Genomic DNA, 25,757 nt, shown 5'->3' with positions numbered 1-25,757 from the left:
CATGCTAGAAGATCGCAAACATAAACACCCAAGGCGATGGCACCAGTGGCTGCACCAAATACTAGAGAACCACTATTCCCAATGCTAAAAAAGAGGATAGCATGGGTGGACATGGGAACCAAAATTTCGATGCTCCAAATTCAAACCCTCAGATCTTCGTCTCCTTCCCAAATAGGGTGGAGCCAAAAATAATTGAGAAAATTGTGGAGGTGACACGTGGATTTTTGGATAAAAAGATAAAATTACCCTCGAGTCACACTGGGATTCCCATGCGCATGCAACGAACAATAACAGCTCAATCAAAGAAGAGTCGAAGGTGATCAAAATGATATTTCTTCAAATCCATCTCATCACTCCTCATTAAATCCTTATTCAAAAGATAACTTCCAATTTTCCTATTTAATTTAGGATTAATTGCCATATTAATTGCAAGATATTATTTCACATAATATCTTGCAATTGTTCACACAATTTCACCATATATGGCTAGCCACTATTCTCCAAATAGGACTGGCCACTCCCTTATAAATAGTCATATTATCCCACTAAAAAGTTAACATTTGCTACCCACAAACTCCTAAACGCATTCTTTTCAGAATTCTAACTTTGGCATCGGAGATTCTTCAGCCAAAGCTCCCCCATTTATCGTGGGCGCATGAGGTTTTTGGATTTAATCTTAGGTGTCATTATTTTGTAGGTGCATTTTTGTCAAAGGAGAAGACAGCGGAAATTTGTATCCACAAATTGGTACTTTCATTGAGAGTTTGATTCACACGCTCGTATAAGACTCTCGCATTCAAAGTTTCTCATTTCTTGTTCATTTGTAGATTTTTCGTACATTTCCTAGAATTTTTTTATAAAGTTCTTTGAATAAATGTAAAAGAAAAGTACAATGACTAGAAATTAAAAAAAATACAATGAACGGAACTTCCGACGTTCAAGGATTTGGACCAAGCGATAGAGATCGAGGCATAGCCTTACCACGACGATCCACGAGGCTTAACACAATGGCTAGTGAAGCAACACCACCCCCACGGGGCACCACCGTGGTAGCCAACACAACAACAACCACTATGGCAGCATTTGGCGAGCCCTCTACTTATGGTGAGCAGGCAGCCATGCAACAGCAAGCCCAGGCCCGCGCCACCTCGTAGAAGCAGACCTAAGCTAGCGCCACAAGGTAGCAAGCCCAACGCAAAGCAACATAAAATGTTATGCCCCAACAAGCCCAGGAGATGCAGGCCCAAAACCAAGTGGCTGCATGCTTAAGGCAATAGCGCCCAACGCCACTTTAGCCCACATAGGCCCATGCCCAAGTTGAGCTCCAAGCCTAGTGCAAGCCTAATTCACCCTCGGCCCAACGCCAAGCAATCCAGGCTACACCACACTCACGCATAACGCACTCGAAGTAGCCCACGCACGTGGCCCTCCAAGCAATCTCAACCGGTCCAAGACTAGTTAAATAGTCCCAGCTTCAAATTTCTAGATTGATGATTGAACCGGGGTTATTTTCACCCCATTTCTCCGCAGATTTGATAAATCCCAACTTAGATCTCGCGCCCGGAGTCTATTATACTTCCACTACTCAAGGAGACGTATACCGCCCAAGCTCTTCCAACCTGAATGGCAAACAACACTTGTCCTGACAAGTCATAGAGTTAACAAATGCCCTCGCGCAGTAAACAACCTTGGTGAATCAGCTCTTGCAACGTATCGAAATGCAGCGTGCCTCAGATGAGGTGTCCCGAAGTTGGACAAGGGCAGACAATGAAACTCTCCAACAGTGTTCCAGCAAGCAGCCACTCAACCAGTCACGAACCGAGCATTCTAGCAGTGTACACTCTCGATTGGGCCTTCGAGATATTGTATACTCTCATCTTAGCGTGCAGAGTAGCGTGCACTCTTGGTTAGGCCCATAACGACCATACATTCACGGTTGGGGCCACACTCCGATAATCAACATGAGTAACCTTCTAGGCAAAGTGTTTATTCACGGCTAGGCTTGCAAGAAACATCTTTCACCTTACATCGGAGTAGGCAGCACGAAGGACAGAGAGAAACAATCACACAATCCAACATAAGTTCAACTGGCAACTTGCATGAAATTCGCTCGCCTGATAGGAACGTACCACATACACCGCAGCCACGGCACAGACGAGTCGAACACATGAAAGAATAACGTAGACCAGTAGGTCACGACCAAGTGCAGTCGAGAACTCTGCTACCCCAACAAGGGTAAATTCAAGAAGAAGTATGGAGGCTCCTGACTGAGCGATTACATGATTTCCAACGCAATGAGGTCATTGATGAGGCGTTACAACGGGACATGACCAACATAAGCATGCCACCATTCACGGACGAGATCAAGCAAGCAGAGCCTCCACACAAGTTCAGCATGCCATATTTTACATCTTCAAATGGGATGGAGACCTAAAGAGACACCTGAAGCACTACCGAAGCACAATGACCCTCTATCGAAATAATGACGTTCTCATGTGCAAGATATTCACCACCACTTTACAAGACAGGGCGCAAGATTGGTTCTACACCCTGCCACTGCAATCTATTTGGAGTTTTGATGAGTTTTCATTGGTTTTCATCAAAGAGTATTCATCCTAGTGCTCGATCAAAAAGAAGTCCGACCACTTATTCAGTGTCAAGAAGAACCCTAAGGAGTCGCTCCGCGACTATGTGAAGAGGTTCAAAGCAGAGAAGGCAAAGATAGTCGGATGCAACGACTCAATAACCATTGCAACCTTCCAATATTGACTCTCAATAGACTAGATGTTATTTGGAGAATTGATCATGAAAGAAGATCTAACTCTCTGCAGACTCTTTTGCTCTAGCTATGAAGCATACACTTTGGGACAAAGCTTGGCGAGCAGATAAGGCACTTGACAGTTTCGAAAAGAATCGACATTAGCTCAAAAGAATGAGGATAGGAAACAATACAAAAACAAAAGCTGGCAGGTGGCCCAGCGCAAAGACCGATCCCCAACTGAAGGAGGCCTGACGCCCAAGAGCTACTTTAAGTTCTCGGTCCCGATCCACCAAATCCTCTGCGACATCAAGTGCTACACTTAGAGGAAATACCAAGAGAAGCTGGGGAAAGAAGGCAAGGCCGGCAGATACTTGGACAAGCCAGCTGCACATCCTAGAAGAAATGCAGACGCCGACGAATAGTCACCAACTAAGATAATTAGGATCAATGTCATCTTCGTGGAATCCAACTACTTAGGGGCCACTAACAACTCTAAGAAGAGGAAGATCCAGCAGGCTCTGCTAGTCTCATAAGTCTAGTAGTTAACACCCAACTTAAAACCATTGTTGGCTTCATTGACTAGGATGTTGAAGGCATCAACTTCCCACACGATGACGCACTAGTGGTATCTGTCCAACTAACCCACGCTATAGCTGACAGAATGATGGTTAACAATGGAAGTGCAGTCAACTTACTTCAGCTTTCAGTAATTCAGAAGATAGGCTTGGAAAACACAATTATATGAGCGAAGGTATTTACCGGATTCAACGGATAAACCTCGAGTGTCATCGGCAACATTACACTTGACGTGAGAACAATGCCAGTTGTCTAGTAAGCGACCCGTCTCCCGACAATGGGATTCTAGAGCGGACTTGGCTGATAAAGCTGGACGCCGTAACCTTTATCAAGTATCAAAAAATCTGATTTTGTATCCGATAGGAAGAATCTTAGAAATCAAGTCTGACCAGGCCATATCTCAACGATGCACTGTGCAAGTACTGAAAGAGTAAAAAAAAAAAAACCTTCACCCCCGTAAAGGCTACTGAGGTCTAAAGGAAACCCGAAGAGGACGCCCAGCACATCTCACACGCCAGCGAACGAGATGGATGAAAACTCGAAGAGGACGCCGAGCACATCATTCTTAATCCTTAATAGCCAGAGAAGACTGCTAGAATCAGCTCATGTCTGAGACGAAAATAAAAGGAGGAACTCACGGGTTTCCTTAAGGAAAATTGTGACGTCTTGCCATAGTCACCTTTCGATATGCCCAGCATCGACACCAAGATAGCTTACCACAAGCTGCACGTCAACCACGCTGCCAAATCAGTGATCCAAAAGAGAAGATATTTTGCACTTGAACGAGTGGCAATCATCGAAGTGAAAATCGATAAGCTATTGGAGGCCAGATTCATAGAAAAGGTAGCACACTCAGCATGGCTTACCAACGTCGTGCTAGTAATGAAGAAAGAGAAAGGCAATTAGAGGGTTTTCGTAGACTACACCGACTTCAACAAAGCATACCCGAAAGGATTCTTATCCAATTCCCCAAATCAATTTACTAGTATATTCAACTTTCGGGAACCAGTTACTCAGTTTCTTGAATGCATACCCTGGTTACATCCAAATAGCCGTGCACGAGCCCGGCAAGGAAAAAACCACGTTTGTGATCGAGTGAGGCACCTACTGCTATGAGGTCCAGCCTTTTGGCCTCAAGAATGCAGGAGCCACTTACCAACGACTGGTAAACAAGATGTTTAAGAAGCAAATTGAAGTAACCATAAAGGTTTACATTGACGACATCATGGTGAAGGGCAAGTAGTGATCAGACGACATCAGCAACTTAGTGAAAACTTTCGATATCCTTAGAAAGTACAAGATGAAGCTCAATCCCGCCAAATGCGCATTCGAAGTATCTTCAGGTAGATTCTTAAGGTACCTAGTAACCCAGCAAAGAATCGAAGCACATCCCAAGCAGATTCGAGCAATCCTAGAGATGAAGTATCCCACTTCCTTGAAGGAGATCTAAAGCTTGATCAGATGAGCAGCTACGCTCAACCGCTTCCTCTCACGATCTACTGATCGATGCAAGCCTTTTTCAAAGCAATCAAGAGGGCACAACGAGACAAATAGGATGATGAGTACGAAAGAGCTTTCCAAGACCTGAAGAAGTATCTGACATCACCTTCCTTACTATCCAAGCCGGAAGCAGCAGATGACTTATACATCTACTTAGATGTCTTGGAAGTAGTAATGAGCTATGCCTTCATGTGAGAAGAGTTAGAGGCCCAACTGCTGGTATTCTACACTTCTAAAGGTCTTGTCGATGAGGAATCTAGATATTCGAAGATTGAGAAATTAATTTTGGCGCTAGTTATTGCTGCTTGGAAGCTCATACCATATTTTCAAGCTCATACAGTCATCGTTATGACTCAGTATCCTCTACGATCAATCTTACATGGTCCAAATACTTCTCAACGAGTAATGAAATGGGTGTTGGAACTTGGCCAATGCGGCTTAGTTTTCTGACCCCGTACGACGATAATGGCCCAAGCCTTAGCGGAGTTCATAGCAGAATTCAAGCCTAGCTTAGGCAACGCGACAGAGCAATCCAACAACGTCCCAGAGGTAACCGAGCATGCCCTAGCAACACCTGCTTCACTTGATGGAGACTTTTAGTATTTGCACTTCGATGACGTATCCAACTACAAGGGCTCAGGTGTAGGCATGGTCTTTGTCACCCCAGACAATTCGATGCTCAAGCAGGCAATCACTTTAGGCTTCAAAGAAACCAACAATGAAGTAAAGTATGAAGCCATACTAGCAGACCTCTAAATGGCAAAACACTTGGCGGTGAAAAAACTTGCAATTTATTATGATTCCCAACTAATCACCAGTTATACTATTAGGGAGTACACGGCAAAACATCCGAAGATGGCGCAATACATAGAGAAGGTATGAAAGCAACTTAAGGCGTTTCAGACTTACACCTTCACTCAAGTTCCGCGGCCAGACAACACCCACGAGGACGCGTTAGCCCGCCTAGGCTCCTCCCTCGACCCTCAACTCAAATGCTTTATTTCAGTGGAATATCTAGATAAGCCAAGCATAGAGGCAGAGCCAGCAGCCGAGGTGTCACAGGTTAGTACAACTCCAAACTGGCAAGATTCCATTATAGACTACCTGGTCAATGGCACACTCCCCATGGAAAGATTGGAATCTAGAAAGCTCCAAACGAAGGCAATATACAACTACATGTGGAATGGCATTCTCGCCCGAATATCCTACACTGGACCATATCTCCACTGCCTAGTGCCTCCCAATGACCTAAAGGTTCTAAGCTCAATCCACGAAGGCGTTTGTGTAAATCACTTTGGAGGTCGATCTTTAACACAGAAGGCTCTTAACGCAGGCTATTATTGGCCTACTATGCATCAAGACACTAAGGAGTTAGTACAAAAGTGCGACTGCTACCAACGCTACAAGCCGATATCAGCACTGTCTGCCAACAAGCTACACCCACATACGAGTCATTGGCTACTCATGTAGTGAGCAATTGACTTGGTAGGGCTAATGCCACCCGCTACTAGGCGTAGAGGTATAATGATCGTGGCAACTGACTATTTCACCAAGTGGGTGGAAGCAGAGCCCATAACAACCATAGCTCAGACAGACATAGAGCACTTCATATGGAGGAACATCATTTGTTGATTTGGCATCCCTAAATCCATCGTCACAGACAACGGCTGCAATTCATAGGCAAAGATTTGTTGAAATTCTTCCAGAAATACAACATTAAGCAACATATATCCACACCGAGGTATCCCTAAGGCAATAAGCAGACCGAAGCATCCAACAAGATGATTCTCAACTGCTTTAAGAAATCTTTCTCCGACAAGAAGGGAAAATGGCCAGACGAACTTCTCGGATGTCTATGAGTGTATTGCACAACCAAATGACGAGCAATCGGTGAGATTCCTTTCTCTTTGGCATTTGGTTCAGAAGCAATCATTTCTCCCAATCTCATCCTGCCAAGTATCAACACTTTACTGCCCAGCATCGAGCAAAACAGAAAATAGATGGCCACAAACTTAGATCTGGCAGAGGAGAAACGTGAGAATGTCATCACCCATATCGCAGCCTACCAGCATCAATTCTTCTTTAGCTACAACAAAAAGGCCAAGATCTAGCAGTTCTAGCCTAAAGATCGAGTTTTAAGAAAAGCTTTCATGACTGCCCACAGAGAAGGCTCCAAAAAGATGGATCTCATCTGGGAAGGTTCGTACAAGATTAGCAGAGTAAGCAGCAAGGGTAGTTACACCCTCACCACCATGAATGACAAAGAGATCAAAAAGTAGTGGAATGCCTAAAATATGAGGAAGTACCATGCATGACCTTCTGCTACATCAAAGCCCGAAAACTCAAGGAGCTCGATGGGCACCACCTCTCAAGCCGATGACTATCCAGTTGTTACGTAGTTCCTACTTTACAATTAATTTTTGTTCGTTTCACTTATTCTTCAATGACGAATTCAGAAGTAATTTTATAACTTGGCTCGACTGCATGCTTACAATAACTTATCACTCCTGCACTTCAAAAGAAGATCGCGCCCTTCTTAGGGACTTATCGCAGGAATTGCACACCATTAGGGACCAACCATGCTCTCCAGTATGAGAGAGTAAACCAATTCCCTAACACCCATATAGCTTTGCTTTCTGATGCATGAGGATAAACTATGCACTTCAAATATCCAGATATGGATAAGTCAAGTTGCCCTGGTGTAACTAGATGCACGATGGCTTGCATTAGGATTCCTAGAAATAGCCACAATGGTCTTTTTCAAGGTTTAGCTAACTGAAGGATTTTTGGTCTCTTGACCTAATCCATGAGGAACCGAGCCTTAGAGACAGATGAGGTACATTATGTTGTACACCCTATGGACAGCTGCCCTGGAACCCTAAAGCTACTACTGAGTGCACTAAGGTAGCCTACGATTCCCAGAAGACTGTCTATGGCTTGCCCTTCAAGCAGTAAGACAACATATCTTTGTGAAAGGTTAAACGGTTAGCGTGCATATACAAAGCTCTATCCATTGCCGATATGCTATGTAGTTGATAAGCTTTACCTCTGCCACACACGGAATGATGGTTTATATCTACATTAATTCCTTAAGTGTTATGATACTTGCTACACAACCCATGAAATTGGCTACATAAAGAGCAAGAAGTTCTGTTGGACCTTTGCTTACAAAATTCCATACAGCTGTGTACTTTTGATACGAAAGGTTAGTGAATTTCGTGACCCAAAAATCTTTAGTATGTTGTGATGCAGGCCACACAACTCACAGGATTGAAGAAAGCCAAGGTTAACATCGAAGTGGTCACACGGACTCATCTGTTTTAGTAAATAAGGCATCTGGTTGCCGACCCTATGGCTAACAACTTTGCAAAAGTTCTACACCAACACCTACAAATGCATAGGCTACTTGGGCTTGTCTGCTTATAGAAAAGCAACACGTCTGCTGCTAGTTTGAAGGTCAAAGGTTGGGTGTAAACAAAAATGATGTAGATGAAGAAAAACAAAGAAAGCAAGTTTATTAAATTTTCTAGCAAAATTGATAACCAAATGGCAAAGGTTGTATGAGTTTATGCAAAGCAAAAATCAACATGGAAAACAAAGAAAATCCTAAAGGCTACCTAGAATACTACTCTTCAGTAGCTTGGACATCCCACGACTACTCAGTCACCACACTTTCAACAGCTCTGACACTCTTAGCAATGGCATCATTCAGCGTTTCACCCCCGCTGCCCCAGCCTGGGCACCAACTTCACTCCCTAAGATAGATGATAGGGTGGAAGCTCTAGGATATAGTGACATGTTCATGAACTACTACTACAAGATTCCTAACATGGACATTAGTAATAGTTTGAAGCCCATTCAAAGTGATGCCGAAGATGTGCAACTTTGTTCCAAAGGCTCGGTTAATAGACATGTACATTTAAGAATTGTCTATAGAAGAAGCCCTTACCAAGTAACAATATTTTATGGAGTCTATGGTGTACACCAGTCCAAGCACAGTGGTTATTGAGGAATTAAGTGATGAGGAAAGGGATGTTATGGCAAGGACTTGTAAACTAAGAAAAAGAAAGGGTTTGTTAGCTATTGAAGGACCCTTCGATAATAAGGGGGTGTCTGTTGAAGAAGAGGTGACAGTTATGTGCTTGGATGATGGTTTTCACCAAAAATAGGTGGTAGGTACAAGTGTAGCTGAGATTGAAGATGTACAAGTTGTTGAACAAGTTGGTGAGCAAGGTGTACAACTTGGTGAACAAGTTGGAGGACAAGGTGTACAAGTTGATGAACAAGTTGAGGATGAAGATGTACAAGTTGGTGAACAAAGTGAAAGGGAACAAAGTGATACCTTCTTTGATGTACCTCTTAGATTTGAAGGAGACCAAGAAAGAAGTGATGAACAAGATCCTGATGAAGACAGTGACTTTGTAGAGAGTGATTATGGGAGTGATGAAGATAACCCAAATTTTGCTAAGTATGATGTGATTTAGGAAGCATATGAGGTGCAATATGAGCAAAGAACACGAAGGCAATCTCAAAAAAGGAAAAAAGGCAAACTAAGAAGAACAATGAAGGAGAAGAAGAGCAAGTCAATGAAGGAGAAAGGGAGAGACAAGAAGAAGAAGGACAACAAGAGGTTGAAGAAGCTGGAGATGGGGGGGTGAATTTGGTTCATGATCCAGATTATAATTCTGATGATCTGGAAAGTGTACATTCTGAAGATGATGAAGGAGGCAAAAAAAACAGAGCATTATCCAAAGTTTAATGAGAAAACGGACATGAAGAATCCAAAATTTACTCTAGGGCTTATTTTCAAAGACAATGTGCAATTTAAGAAAGCCGTGATGATGTATTCCTTGGTGAATGGATATGGGGAAATTCATTTTCATCGGAATGAGAAGTTGAAGATTATTGCCAAGTGTGCAAAGGACTGCCCTTGGATGTGTTCTGCTAGCAAGATGTATGGATCAAACAGCATCCAAATCAAGACAATCCTTGATGACCACACATATAGGAGGATTTGGGAAAATAAGAATATGACTGCTTCTTTACTCACAGATCTATACTTGGATCGGATAAAGCTCAATCCCACATGGCATGTTGAATCCTTTTTATCCACTGTGGAATCCTAGTGGAATCATGGTTGTACAAATATGAAGGCTTATAGGGCATTTAATAAAGCTTTCAAGATTATTGAAGGGAAACATGCAGAGCAATATACAAAACTGTGGGATTTTGCTGAAGAAGTAAGAAGGACTAACCCTGGAAGCACTGTGAAGTTGAAGTTGGATGGAGGAAGGTTTTAGAGGATATATGTTTGCTTAAGGGCATGCAAAGAAGGCTTTAAGGCAAGATGTAGACCTTTGATAGGTTTAGATGGGTGCCACTTAAAGGTTTTACATGGAGGGCAGTTGCTATGTGCTGTTGGCATTGATCTAAATGATGAGACATGGGTTATTGCTTATGCAGTGGTGGAAATGCAAAATAAGGCAACTTGGATTTGGTTTTTACAACTGTTAGCTGATGATGTGGGTATAGAAAACCAAAATGGGTAGACATAGGGCTGGAAAAAAATCCCAAAAATCCCAAACCAAACCGAAAAAATCCCGATCCCAAACCAAAAAAATCCCAAACCAAAATTCCCGAAATTTTCGGTATGTAATCCCGAACCAAACCGAAATTTTCGGTATGGGATTCGGTATTCCATCTCCATTTTTTCGGTATTCCCATACCGAATTGAAATAAATATGATTAATCTTTTGTTTGTTTCTATATTCCAGTTGTCTCAACTAATGTGATTAATCTTTGGGTATTAGTTTAAGTTCATCAGAAAAGTTTGATTATATATATCAGTATACATATATTATACTAGTACCTTAATATTGTGCATGCATATTGTTAATTGATAAACTAGTACATTAATAAAACTAATTAATATAACTGATGTGGTGTAATTCACTATAGGGAGGTTAATAAAGGGTATACTGATAGTTATAATTGATGCACCTTAATATTTGATGTAGTTTAAGTTCTAACTAGTACTAATAGTTAGTGATATGAAAAGTTTGTATTTGAATTATTCATTATTTATTAGTTGTAAACAATTTAATTTCCTCTTTTATTTTCTTAGTATTTATTATCTATTAGACTATAATTCAATGTAAATGATTTGTGGTTTATTGTTTTAGACACGGCTAATTTGGGAGGTGAGGAGAATACAACACAATTTTGGCTCATAACTAATTTTTTTGATTTTGGGTTTGTTACTTTATTTATAAACCTTGGCTTGTAACTACGATTTTTGCTTTTGAGTTTGTTACTTTATTTATTACTTTATAATATGTCAAATTTTAGCCCAAAAACATAATATGTCAAATTTTAGTCCAAAAGCCCAAAAGCATTTTGGGATTCCCGATTTGTCCCGAAATCCCGAAATTATTTCGGGATTCCCGAAAATTGGGATTCCCGAAAATTTGGTTTGGGATTGGGATTGAATTTGGGATTCCCAAAAATTTCGGTTTGGGAATCGGGACAATGATTTCGGTATGGGATCCCATACCGAACCACCCCTAGGTAGACATTTATCAATGACAAGCAAAAAGGGCTAATTCCAGCATTTCAAAATGTTCTCCCCAGATGCCACCACAGATTCTGTGTAAGGCATTTGTACACAAACTATAGGAATTTTTTCAAGGGGAAAACTTTGAGGATACTCTAGGGGCAGTTGCCAAAACAACAACGGTTCCACACTTAAAAAAGGCAATGGAGGAGGTTAACAAGCTAGATGAGGAGGCCTACAAATGGCTAGTGAATAAGCATGCAACTCAATGGAGTAAGCCCCACTTTGATACCTATCCAAAGTGTGACATGTTCCTAAATAATTTGTGTGAAACATTCAATGCAGTCATACTAGTGCCAAGGCAAAAGCCGAATTCAAATGAGGTGAGGTATAATGATGAAGCAAGTAGGAGATCTCTGCTTTAAGATTAAGAAGAAGTTGGAGGAAGCCAAATTCTTAAGTGGCAGATGCATTGCACAATGGTCAGGAGGGACCAAATTTCAAGTGGATGTTGGAGGTAGGGAACAATATGTGGTGGACTTAATTGACAAGACATGCTCTTGTAGGAAGTATGACTTGACAGGAAAACCTGCAACCATGCAATATTTGCCATCCATTTCAAAAGAGAAAAACTTGAGGATTATGTGGATGCTTACTATTCAAAGGTACGGTACTTGGAAGTTTATTCTCACTTAATAATGCCAATGAATGGTATGTCATTGTGGGAGGATACTGAAAACCCACCAATCTTGCCTCCATTATATACAAGGCAACCCGGAAGACCAAGGAAGAAGAGAAACAAAGAAGCTACTTAATTGGAGAAAGATGGTGAACAAACTCCCACCAACCCACCAAATAATCCTGAAGGTCCTCCTAAGCCACTTAAGCTTGGAAAGAAAGGGCAAGGTCCTTTGAAGTGCACTATATGCAAGTAAGAAAGACATAATTCAAGGACCCATCATCCACATCTTCCTCCAAGGGACAAACAGGTAACATTTTGTACTTTCTTTAATCCTTTAATCCTTAATCCCTTAATCTATGTGCTCCAATGATATTGTACTTTGTTATAGGCATCCACATTAGCACAAGGGAGAGCATCATCATCAGCCGAAGCTGCACTTAAAAAGAGGACAAGGAAATCTAAGGTAAAAACGTAATCCTCTCCTTTGTTTACAACAGCAAGTTTAGTTTAGAACTTTGCTTTGCATCTGACCTTTTGTAATGAACATTGAAATTAGGCATCACAAATAGGGGATGGTTCATATGCAAATCCTGAAGCTCATTCACCGAGATCCACTAAGCAGAGAAAGACAAGGCAAACCAAGACCTAAAGATGCTACAAATTGTAACAAATTACTATTTTTTAGTTCATGTTTTATGTGCAATAGGAACTGAAATTATGGTACATGGGTTCTGGAATTAGACATCACAAACATTGAATTTCTTTTGGTTTTTTGAACTGATTTGGAACCCTAAAAATGCACTGTTTTGCTAGATGGATTTGACAGTAGGTTTTTTGAATCAGTGCACTGTACATTTTGGGATATACAAGGATGTCAAATGGATATCTTTGTAAATGTTGGATGGATTAAATGTTTGAAGTGGACTTTGTGTTCATCTTTTGGTTATATCATGTGTTTATGTAGGATTTGTGTTCATCTCTAGCTTACATCATGTGTTGATGTGGGATCATGTGTTTATGTAGAATTTCCATTTGGTTTTTTAGGTTGTATTATCTTCCAAAATTGGACCCTTTAAAATTTTAATTTTTTTAAATTTTTTTTTGGCGGGAAAAAATATAGTTGGAAAAAAAAATTCAAAATTTATTTTTTCAAAAATGACATGGAAATTAATTTTGGCAGGAAATCTACGTGGGGGACCACGTGAAAGTTCATATGTGGAGAGGATGGGACCCAGCATAAGCCAGGTCAGCATATAACGGAGGATTTGATAGATAATGTAACGGAGGTAGAACATTACAGCAAATTCGTAAATAAGGTATGACATTGAAACTTTTTAAAGACGAGGTATGAAACTATTAATGACCCAATAGTTGAGGTATTAATAAAATTATCTTTGTCAACCAAAAGATGATGAAAAGACAAATTAGTCTTCTATCACACAAAAAAAAATGATGGGCCATAATGTAATTTCATAGGTCCGAATTTTATTGTTTTTATTGAAGCCTCACCTACAGGTGTTGTTAAAATACCTCCAATATTAAAAAAAAAAATCAAAAACAAAAACCTCCCACTCCCCCCACATTCTCTCTCTCTCTCCTTCTCATTTTTAAAAAAAATGTGTTCATACACATAAAGTGTATAGGTAAATGCTAGTAATCATTAAATAAAGTTGTTTGAATACTTATAGTTTAAAATTAAAATTTTGAAACTCTTTTTGTTAATTTCCTTTTAAAATTATACATAATCTAACTACATAAAAAAGTATGACTCCTACAATTATTAAAGGAGAACTTTAACGAAAAGCTCCCAGTACTATTCACTTTAACAAAAAACCACATTTTTACACTAAAAAGTCAATTCTGATACTATTCACTTTACTCTTTATTTTGTCTTTATCGTTAAAATTCAAAGTTTTCAAGTCTTTTTCATTAGTTTTTCTTTATTAAAATCACAATAAGTCAACAATAGTGTAATAGTATTCATGCTGTCTGAAACTACTTCAATTACTGTTGAAGACCTAAGTGACGCAATATAAGAGATAGCTATTAAATTACTTTTTTCTTTGCCCATAAAATGGAATTACTTTTCTAATCACAAATGGCAAAAAATTAATTTTCTAACAATATATATGGCTTGAAATTTACGTGAGATTTCTTATTGACCTAAACTTAATTAATAAAAATATCATATTGGTGAAATCCAAAACAAAAATCAGCCAGTTAAATATTGGCTAATTTGTAAAATTTTCATTGATTTTTGGTTAAATATATATAGTGTGTATCTATCTATATATATAGTGAGGCACAAAATGGTGAAGCATTCCGAAATGCCAAAAATATCCTCACTTAATAATGTAAAATTCCACCTCAATAGTGATTCCGACCATCGGATGAAAACACCCACACTTTAAATTAATTTCACCCATTAGATTAAGCATCTCACAATTATCGCTCCAGATTAAAAAAAAATAAAAAATAAAAAAATAATAATAAAAAACTAAAAAAACAAGAAGAAGACGAGAATCAATCCACAACTACTCCAGATAGAATCGAAGCACTCCAGATCAGCAGTTGCAACGGTTGCACAAACATTTAGGTGCGCAAAGCGCCAGTGATTGAATGCCTACATGATTTAGTTAGTTTTGTTAGCCCTTGATTTCTAGGATGTGCTACTCCCCGCATGAGGTAATAATACTATGTGCTTGTACCTTCTCCCTATTGGGTTTGTTTCAATGAATTCCATTTATGGACCCAAAAAAACACGTTAGGGGTGCGTTTGTTGCATCGAACTAACTTCAAGGACTAAGCTAGATTAGCTTGGTATGGACTAAGTAGTATAAGGATAGTGAAGTGTATGATCCGGACTAAATCACATATTAAATTACTTTTGGGGTTCAAATACTTTTTTGTTATTTTTTAGTTTATCTTACTAATATTTTATTGTTATTAATATTACATCTTTTTTTTGGGTTTTTATCACAAATGGTCCCTGAATTGACCATCACCATCAAGATGGTCCATGAAATTAAAAATCAATCAATGTGAAAATAGGTGTTGCAAATCAATATGGTCATTCCGTTTCAATTCTGTTTAAAATTCCGTTAAGTGCTGATGTGGTACAAAAATGGGCCCCACAAGATTTACGGGTTTTTATAACAAATGGTCCCTAAAATTGGCCCACACTATCAAGATGGTCCTTGAAATTGACCCACACCATCAATATGGTCTCAGAAATTGAAAATCAATCAATGCAGTCCTTGAAAATAGGTGTCGCAAATCAATATGATCCTTCCGCCACAATTCTGTAAAAAAATTTGTTATGTGCTGATGTGTGTTTAATAATTAATTAAAAAAGTTGTCTAAATACTTTTTTACACAATGAAATTTTTTTCTTATAGTAAGGCCTACTCCGAAGAGAGCTCTATTCCATAAATTCTCAAAGGCACAAGGCTTAACCAAGGCCTAAGAGGGGGTGTGGAAGTAGTTTTCAACCAACAACGGACGCACCTCGGTTATAACCTCATTATCTAAAGGCAAACATCCTCGTTCTTTGCATCACTAAACCACCAGAGAAGCGTCGAACAAGCTCTCCAAGATTAAGGTTGTGAGGATGTTGATCGCCTAAATGTTAACAGTGATGTCCCATAAGTCATTGCCAATGGGCCAAGTCGTCACCAAAGGTGATCTCAATCCAGGTTCTATTCGATGAAAGGTGTCGAAATGTGTGAAGATAGGTGTATTGAGATTTTTTTTTTTTTTTTTTTTTTTTTTTTTTGAGAGAGAGAATAGAGAGTGAAGGAGGTATAGAAATGTGAATTGGGATTAAAGGTGATTGCAGGACTAGGTTTTTAGGTTGACAATTTTTTTATTAACTATTAAATTCTTAAACATATTTGTAAATTTTTTTTTTAAATTTATTTAAACTTGTGTGACCATTTATGTGTCACATCAACACATAACAGAATTTTTAACAAAATTGTGACGAAATGACTACATTGATTTAAGACACTTAGGGACTAATTAATCAATTTTCAATTTCAGGAATCATTTTGATGTCGTAGGTCAATTCAATGATCATTTTGATGTCATGGGTCAATTTCAAGGACCATTTGTGAGGGAAAAAAAAAGACTTATAGGGCCCATTTATGTGCCACAACAGCACTTAACAGATTTTTTAACAAAATTGTTTTGGAAGAACCACATTGATTTGCGACACCTAATTTCAAAGACTACATTTGTTGACTTTTAATTTCACAAACCATCTTGATGGTGAGAGTCAATTTCAGAGACTATTTGTGATAAAAACCCTTCTTTTTTTTTTTTTACTCTCTTTCATTTCTCACTTTTCTTTCTTGTTTTCTATTCTTCGCACCCGAGAATTCCTCTAAATTCAAACCCAGAAAAAATAAAACCCGTATTTTATATTGTTTTTCTTTGCTTTCTCTTCAAATCAAACCCATAATTTCTCTTTCGTTTCATTTGTTTTCTTTCCTCTTCAAATCCAACCTAGAAAAATCCCAACCTCAATTCGCAAAACCCAATCCTCTTTCATGGAATTCCATTTGCAAAACAAACCTTGTCTGTTCGTCAATTTCACCGACCCAAATGAAAAAGACCCTTCTTCATCAAACTCTCTCTCCTCCCCTGTTCCTCAATTTCACCGATCCTGTCCAAAAAACCCAGAACCCTCTGTTTCAAAAAACCCAGAATCCAATTCTGAAAGCCCAAAGACGAGAAGTTGGAAATGGAGGACGTGAGAGAGAGGGGGCCTTAGCTTTGGGTGAACGGCCATCTGGATTTGCTCACCCAGGGAGCCATTGTGGTAGTCGAGCAGGACGAGGAGAGAGGGAGAGAGTGGTGGTCTGATGGTGTGATTTCGATGGAGTAAGGACAGACAGCAAGCAACGCGGGCAGGAGAGCATCAGAAATGACTTGTGCCACCACATAAATTGGAAGCGTAAACACATTGCTAATAATTGGTTAATATTTAGATCAAACTTCATTCTTTCCGAATGCATAACTATACGTACAACTAACCAACATTTCGAAAGAGGGGGAGGCATAGAGAAGAAACTAACCAGCATTGCGGTAGTTGCATGATCATTAAAAAAACTACTACAATGGAATGCATGCATACATCGGCATCCACAGTTGAGTGTTGTGATTTCATACTGTGGTTTCAAATTCTTCAATCATAGATGTTACAAATGTGACCGACTACTCGCACGTTTCCTCACCAGGGGTTTGGGCATGGTGGCCGCAATTGTTCATTCACTTTTAACAGCACCGTATATGTGGCGAACAAATACCAAGGAAACACGGAAACTAATGGCACCGAGCATCAAGAAGAATGCATAACACATGCAAGCATTATATCCAACGAAGAAGGATAGCTGCATAAAACCGGTCATCTTTGATCTCGAATAGAAGTAAATGCTATACGCAAACATAAAAATAGCTGTTGATCCTCCACACAACACAGACCTGCATCAGCCACAAGACAGAGTCAACATTGGCTCAAGCAATGCACTCACTTAGCATAGGAAACACAAGAAAACCCCAGTAGCCCCGAAACAAAATAAATTTCTTTGCAAAGAGAAAAGGACCTGTCATTTAAGAAGATAACATCATCTGCCCTGCTAGATCGAGTAACATTTTCTTCATTCTTCCATAATTACAGTACAACACAGCAGATAATAAAGTTTAAACATTTGCTCAAGTTATTAGACTGCTCATTCGCAAAGGCATCACAACACTAAGTTATAACCACTGACGGGAAATGTTAAAAGTTTAGTGGAGTTTGAAACAAATACCATCAACAACTTAAAGCCAAACACAGCAATGTCAGTGAAGTCTAACAGGAAATGCCAATAACAAGAAAAGAGCTTGATTCAACATTTCCATTCTATTCAAAACATGACAGGCAAAAAATAGAAAGTTAAGCACATCAGAATTGAAGAAACATGCATTCATGCAAATGTACAAGACTAAATGCTCAATGCATATTCGTGAGTGCATGAGGAAGAGAATATACCTCCACCACCATTCATGGTCTTCAACAGAAAGCTGAATGTATGTCAAGCCGACAGTCAAGATTGCAGTCATTATAATGAGGATGATAAACGTAACAAACAAAATTCCAGGTAGAGTGTAAATTTTAAAGCCCCACATGCTTGCATACAGGTGGTGTAACTGAACAGCAATTGCACTAAAAGGCAAGAGACCTCCAATAAACATTTGACAAGGGGTTCTCCTGTACCAAGCTAATTGTGGGATCTCTCTTGGATATTGCTTTATAGCACAAGGTGCTTGAAATTCAGATCTTATACAATAACCAATCACCCCACCAAAAGCAAGCAATGGGATGACAAGGAATGCATATATGAGAAGAATTGCTAGAAGAGTGCCAAAAGGAATTGCAGCTGTTGCCCCATAAGATATAGCAACTGTATTAAGGATAGACGATGTTACGAACAATGGACCCAGGTAGAGAATAGCTGTTAGAAGAACACTCCTTTCCTGGAAATTAGCATTGTTTGTGTGAAAAGATATAAATAAGATGCTAAACAAAAGACTAATCCTAGAGCAAAATGATGAAGAAAATTACCCATCCTGTCACTGAAAATTGATTGTGGAAAGCAGAAGCAGTGTACCCAGAGATGATTGAAGTAAGAGTATATATAAAGACGAGAGAAGTGAACAAAGCTCCACGATTATACGGATATAGGACTCCAAAAAATGCTAGCAAAAATAAGATAAATAGCCTGAAGATTTAAAACAAAAAATAATCAAAGTTAAAACTAAAACAAAGGTTAAAAGTTGACACTCATACAGTCTGCGGTTTTTTAACAGTACTGAAAAATCACAATATTCTACTGTAGGTTAATATACTGATGCAGGAGCCAAGTTCAAAATTCAATAAATTAGAGTATTATGTAATAAGTGCAGTTTATACATATAGTCAGCAAGTTCATTGTCTTTGAGTTACAATTAATGCAGTAAGTGTCATAAATTAGTCTTTAGAATTCCTAAGTACTAATGAGGATCTTTCTAGGTTCATGTATCAATTTGCCTAAAAGGGGCAAGCTTGTTAGCTTTCAAAATCAGTGTTAATGGAAAGAAATCTTGGATTTTCTGCTTTTGTGTGAGGCACATCAACCTTGGAGTGATTCTAGGGAACCTTCTGGTGATGCCAAAGGATGGAGTGAGTCCAAGTATCTTCTTATCAGCCTAATTACTCTTATTGTCCTACATCTTATACATATATGAAATTATGTGTGAAAGCACATAAGAAAGGTCACATTAGACTGTCCAACATTTACAGAGGGTATGATGTCCCTCTGTTCTATAGGTGTTCCCTTCACGGTAAAAACAGAGTGAAATATCTATCACCATGATATCTATAAAACATAAAGCTATGAAACAAGCTATGAAACAAGAAGAGAATTGACTGAAGAATGATAAATTAGCTTACATGGCAAGCAGTTGGGTACCCACACCCAAGACAGCACAAAACAATGGCATGTTTGGAGGATATCTGAAAACATCACCATGAATGTATTTCCAGCCAACCTCCTTGTCTTCTTCTTCATCGCTATTTGAGAACCTATGACAAGATTCATTACACTAGGCTGACCAAGTAAAAACATAATGTAGTTGGAAAATATTGTGAATAATGTATTACCTTCTCAGATCATTTTTGAGGCGTCGCATTATGAGCAAGGTAAGCAATCCCATCAAAAGCACAATGATGATAATGGAATTAATGAATGAGAACCAATGAATTTTCTGGCGGACTGGCAGTAATGAAGCCTTTGAGTACTTGTCCATCCTGTTCTGGAACTGAGTTGATGTGGTATTCCAGTTAACCGAATAAGTGAACTCAACGTCAGTATCAACATCTTCTGTTATATCAACGGCATGATTTGGATCACTAAAAGCATGTATTTCTATTACTTGGTTTCCATTGTAAAGAACATCAAAAGACAAATGTGTGAACAGATAATACTTGGTCCCTTTTTCCCAACTCTCATCTTCAACTTTCCCAATGTACCCCCAGACTGGAAGATCATCATAATACATCTGGAAGTAAAATTCATTACTGATAACATCCCTGAACTTCACAATTTCAACAACTTTAAGCTTCTTCTGACATAGACTCTCTCCAGCTTTGTATTGCCTGAAATTCAACTGATATAAGGAGTTGGCCAAACGATCCCCATTCAAAACTTCCCCAATGGATTCTTTCTTTTGGATTACCGGATCTGCAAGCCACAATGGTCGGCATCACTACTCTTACTAAGTTATTGAAAATAAAATTGCAATGCAAGACAGTTTCTGGTCAAAACAAAGCTTGAAAAGCAAAAAGATATGATAATATGTTTAACTTTTTCCCTACATTCTTTATGTAATGCAAAGATTGGTGATATTAAACGATGGAAAACTCATTGTTCTGATGTTGCATCGTTCGTACTTGCAGAAAACCTAGGCGCAAGTTACAACTAATCTTGATACAAGGTTTCAGTTACTTCTTCGACTAAGCATTGCACAATAAAAATTTCACTCTGACCCTAAAGGCTAACCTGGGTGGCAGAATGGCAAATCATAGTAATGATAGGTCTCACTGCAAGAGAATAACAAGTGGAAACAATATTAAAAGCGGAAAGAAGGCAACGTTACCAAGGAAAGAGAGATTATTTCATTTAAGTTTATTCATCTTTAACTCCTAGCATGCAGTATACCCAATGTCATCTGGATCTAAAGCTATACTGTACATAATAAACAAGATTAATTTGCATCTCAAGCCCCCCCAATCCTTTAAAAAGCACTCATCTTTATTCGAACTATCAATTGTTATACCTTGCAAATCGTTAAGGAAACAGGAACAAATCAGCTTTTCATTACGAAATGAGAATTCAATGCAAATTGTTAAGGAAACAGGAACAGATCAGCTTTTTATTACGAAGTGAGAATTCAAACTTGGATCGTAGAACTACTAATTTCATCGAATATTCACACAGCCTACATATACAACCATTGTCTCGCTTTCCTAAAAGTCACCGTAAATTTGCTACCCCTCAAATGTTAGCCCTAATGCTGTCAATTAAACTTCATTTCAAACTCATGAATTCCACAATCAAAACCCATCAAATTCCTAATGTCCTAAAAACAATATCGTTTTACGAAAATCAGTTCGTTGAGCACCATTCAAATGGGTTTCGCACTCCATCTTCAAATTCAGTGTTTCAGAAAAATTGGGAAGAAAACGAAAACTAAAAAGGAGTTTTCGGCGGATCATACGATGCAAGAACTTTAAACTGTTAGCCTTTCCTCTCAAAAAATTTAGAGAATTTAAACAATTTGTATTCAATCGGCGATGGGGAAGATAATGGTACCTGGGGTTGTTCAAGGGGCCAACTTTGTTGACGAAGAAGGGGACATGATCTCCTACGTTGTAGCTGTGATCGCTTGCTGAGGCTGTCGCAGAAGGAACTGAGAATGTAAGGATCGTGAGGAGGACCACCAGGAGACTCATTTGCAACGAAAAACTGCAAGAAGTAGCAGCAGCAGTAGCTCTGGATTCAGAAAGAGTGCAGACTCTGGACAGATGGGTTTGGTCAAACCGATGCTATATTGTTATTGGTTCCTCAATTAAAAATTCATTGTCATGGATCCTTCAACTTTAGTTGAGCAATGGTCCATCAACTAAAAATTTATTACCATTGGTTGCTCAACTCATTAAAACGTGCAGCTATTGTCCCTTAATTAAAAATTCATTGTCATTGGTCCATCAACTTTGATCCAACTGGAGAAATGGATCCTTCAACTTTAGCTCAATTGGAGTAATAGTCCCTCAACTTTAGCCCAATTGTAGCAATGGTCATTCTAAGATAACTCATTTCGACATTCTGACGAAAAGGACCATAGCCACACGATTTGATGAACTGAGGAATCTCAATTGTAGCAATAGTCCTTTCAACATAACTTATTTTGACAAAATTCTAACGAAATTAAGGAAAATGACCATAGCTACTCAGTTTGATGAGTTGAGGAACCAATGGTAATTGATTTTTAGTTGAGGGACCATTGCTCCAATTTGATTAAAGTTGATGGATCATTGCTACAGTTTACTTTTAATGTAGATCATATTGTTTGTTCAAAATAAAAATAAATAAAAAATAATACCGAGCCCAATTTAATTTCAACGATGAAATATTTGGGAAAATTGAACAAATACCATATGGAGGATTTGGATCTCATTCGAATCTAAGTTGTGGGGATCCTAGGGATTCTCACATCTTAACTATTCATCGTACATCATGTAGTCATAAATAATTTTGAATTTATTTATTTAAAATTAAACACAAATAATTCCTAACAAAAACTAATCGCATAATATACGATGAACGGCTCTGATGTAATCCTCACAAAGAAGATCCGAATAGGATTCTCATCCCCTGTAGACTTCTAGCATGCACAAATGCAAACTGAAAAATCTTGTCAATTTGCCACGTAAACTCATGTCTTATTGGGCATGTACTAAGTTTGTAAGAGCACCTATAATGGGAATTTTTCGCCTCGTTAAATTTGCTTAGTTAAATTAAAATTCAGGCATTTTGTGCGGTCAAATTAATTTCAGTTTAAATTTTAGATAGCGTGAGACTTACTTAAAATTTAAAATCCTAATCTTAAACTTTTGAACCAAAAAAAATTTGTGTGATCCACACACCTCTTTTTACATCCTGACATCTCCTGTTAATTTATATCACTTAATCATCTTCAAATCATTCGATATATAATTAAAAGGTACGTGAAATGTGAAAAGCATATGGTATTGCCTATCAATACTTTGAGCGGCTAGATTTTGCCAAGGACTTATGGATCAGGCCGAGTTTGAACATTTTTTAAACGTACAAGGTTGGCCCATCCTGATGGTAGGGTCAGACTTTATAGGTATTTGACAAGAGAAGAGAGTTATTGGCCCTTGAGCTGGGCTGGGCCATAAATATCTCAAATCAATTCGTTTAACTCCTCAAGCCGAACATCAAAGGGCTGGGTAGGGCCATGACCAACCGATTTCAACTTACGAGTCTAATATGTACCACCTTCATTATGTTCGTTAACAATTTAGTCGAAACTTTATCATTCATTTGAACCCTTTTTTTTCTCGGTGAAACTTTAGACAGTACGAGGAAAATATTTTATTATTTAAAAAAAAACTACACCTAGGAATACAAAAATAAAAGTCACACATCCAGGAGCAGGACCTCAAAAGGTCGCAAATCTGTCAAGATTGGAAGAAGATGGTTATATTGTGTGACCGGATGGTTGGGCTTTACGTAGTTTAGTGATGGTAGTGGTGGCCATTTTGGTGTAATAATTTTCTTCCGACTCTTAGTGCACGTGCGACGAGCTCAACCATTGATAGTGATACCTATTATTCCATGTGTGAAATCCAACCATTAAACATGTTCCACGTCACTTAATATATGTTGTTCATGTGTTAAGCTCCACGGCAATTTCAAAGATGATAGTCATGAGGTATTAATCATAGTGATGGGATGGTTGGGCTTTACGTAGTTGAGTGGTGGTAGTTTGTCACACCCCAATTCAAGATTAAGTCTAAACCTCTGATTAGGACATGATTACATTTTAACTAAATTAGCTAATTTGAAGTAATTAAAATGTGAAGAGCGAAATAAAAATTTATAATTATACACAAAAATAAAAAAAATAGCGGAAACATGAACTTTATTAAAATACTTTTACATTCGGAATTACAACTTTTGGGCTACTACTAAAAAAATCACACAAGTAGTTCCTCATTCCAACAAACCAAAAACGACGAAAGAAAGCAAAATAACAAAAAGAAAAGAAGAAAACATCCAAGCTTCTTCATTTATTTGTATACACACTGCTCCAGACTTCACACAAAAGACACAACTGGTTCTCCAGTCCATGACCTGCACAAATTTAATTAGGGTGAGCTAAAAGCTCAATAGGGACCTATACCTTCAAAAGAAAAAGAAAAAAAAAGAAAAAAAAGAAAAGGAGTTTAATCAATTATGTAGATACAAAATATAATAAAAAACGCATCACTTAATCCCCTAATTCGAATAATTAATCACTTAAAATTTGTACATCCCATACCGTACTATTCCAAGTGAAAAACTATTCCAAATCACTCAAAACCCAAATCATTCCTAATTACCCATTTTTGCTAGTCATCTTGCCAATTTCTTTGTCACCAGTTCCGAATTATCCTAACAAAACCTTGTGCAATTGGGTAGACCTGGGAGTCTGGTACCTACCAAGAATCGGCTCAACTACATAAAAATCCTAACCTCGATCATCTCAAAATACATTTTCTTCGCACTAAAACTATTCAATCTCACAACGTAACAATCATATTTTTATTTCATCTTTTCGTTAGACAACAAAAAACAAAGAAATTTCAATCTGCATTGAAGCAGATGACAAATTAATTTAACAAGCACAGTGATACTAGCGAAATATTATTCACAATACGATCGATAGTATATGCATATTTAAGAAACAAGTGAAATAACACCATTATCCAAATCACATTTATAAAACATATATGCATATCAGAATACAACCACTTTAATCTCTGAAACATTTACATATTCATATATCAGAACACAGTCATTTCAACACAAGATGTCATGTTGGTTTCCCATAACCGCCTACCTTATTTGCAGAAATTGAATTTCTCCGTAAGCTCTTCAAACCCTACAACTTCGCTCTAATCCCAAACACATATATGCATAGAACAAAATTTAAAATCAAAGATTAGAATAAAAATTCAACTCTGAACAACTAAATCAAAAGTTATAAACATTAATAAACTTCTTTAAGAAATTTGTAAAACTGGATCAAAATTAAAATACGAATTTGAAGCTAAAACTTACAGAAACGGACTTGAAATTTCCCCTTTCGTATGCAGATATACAAAATTCTCAAAACACTCAGATTGGGAAAATCAAATTAGAGTTTCCAACGCCCACTATTTGTAGGACGAATTCTAATGATTAAGAGTTAGACCTAGATTTCCAACTCCAGCTATTAGGCTAGCCTAATCAGCCTAATATGTGGATGAATAAGCACCTTAATTCCCAAATAAAATTGAATCATCCAGATAAGATAGATGAGTAATAAGAAGAATTGAAGTTATGTTATGGAAGGAAAACTACCTGTTGCTCTTTGTCTCAGTTTAGAGAGAAAGAAGACGAAGATTTGAGAAAGAAAAGGAAAAGTCTGAGAGAGAGAGAACTGACATAAATGAGGGAGAGAATAAAATATAGTGAAGGAATGAAAATAATAATAATAAAATACTAAATGAATGGGAAAAGGCGGTAACCCTAAACATTATGTATTCCTTGTTCATCTTTTTGCCATCGTTTCTTTCTTCAATCTTTTATAGATTCATTGGTTAACATGGTATTTCAATGTAGTTAACATAGTATCAGAGCCACCAGACTCACGCCTTTGATTCTGGTGGTTCAATTTCTCATTATTTTTCATTTGTTTCTAGCTTTAGTTTCTTTCCAAATTTTCATTAGATTTTCGATGCTTCCGCGTTTGTTCTTGGGTTGATTTTCTACGATTGGTGGGATCCCGATTGTTACGATTGTTGGGCTGATTATTCTGGTTTGAAGATTTCT

At 38.1% G+C, this 25,757-nt stretch overlaps 1 protein-coding gene and 2 long non-coding RNA genes across 3 annotated transcripts; 1 reads left to right on the top strand and 2 right to left on the bottom strand.

Moving 5' to 3' along the window:
• The first annotated feature begins 12,112 nt into the window (after nt 1–12,112).
• LOC103935667 lies at nt 12,113–13,012 on the top strand. The gene is made up of 3 exons (XR_665487.3): nt 12,113–12,379; nt 12,461–12,535; nt 12,629–13,012. It is a non-coding gene; the product is annotated as an uncharacterized LOC103935667 (long non-coding RNA).
• Nucleotides 13,013–17,038: 4,026 nt separating this feature from the next.
• LOC103942388 (transmembrane 9 superfamily member 5) lies at nt 17,039–21,705 on the bottom strand. Its single transcript, XM_048588890.1, has 7 exons — nt 21,468–21,705; nt 20,655–20,695; nt 19,757–20,336; nt 19,547–19,678; nt 18,680–18,836; nt 18,107–18,591; nt 17,039–17,556 (listed from the first exon to the last, which is right to left on the bottom strand). Exons 1-7 carry the CDS (start codon nt 21,605–21,607, stop codon nt 17,340–17,342), a joined length of 1,752 nt encoding a protein of 583 aa, XP_048444847.1. The 5' UTR covers nt 21,608–21,705; the 3' UTR covers nt 17,039–17,339.
• Nucleotides 21,706–23,806: 2,101 nt separating this feature from the next.
• LOC103935665 lies at nt 23,807–25,473 on the bottom strand. Its single transcript, XR_665485.3, has 3 exons — nt 25,287–25,473; nt 24,784–24,838; nt 23,807–24,035 (listed from the first exon to the last, which is right to left on the bottom strand). It is a non-coding gene; the product is annotated as an uncharacterized LOC103935665 (long non-coding RNA).
• Nucleotides 25,474–25,757: the final 284 nt, after the last annotated feature.

The sequence above is a fragment of a genome, unplaced genomic scaffold (genome assembly GCF_019419815.1).
Source record: "Pyrus x bretschneideri cultivar Hongxiangsu unplaced genomic scaffold, Pyrus_bretschneideri_v1 Contig29, whole genome shotgun sequence".
Lineage (NCBI taxonomy): Eukaryota > Viridiplantae > Streptophyta > Magnoliopsida > Rosales > Rosaceae > Pyrus > Pyrus x bretschneideri.
Note: the sequence above shows the minus strand (reverse complement) of the source record. Positions and strands in the feature narration are given on the sequence as shown.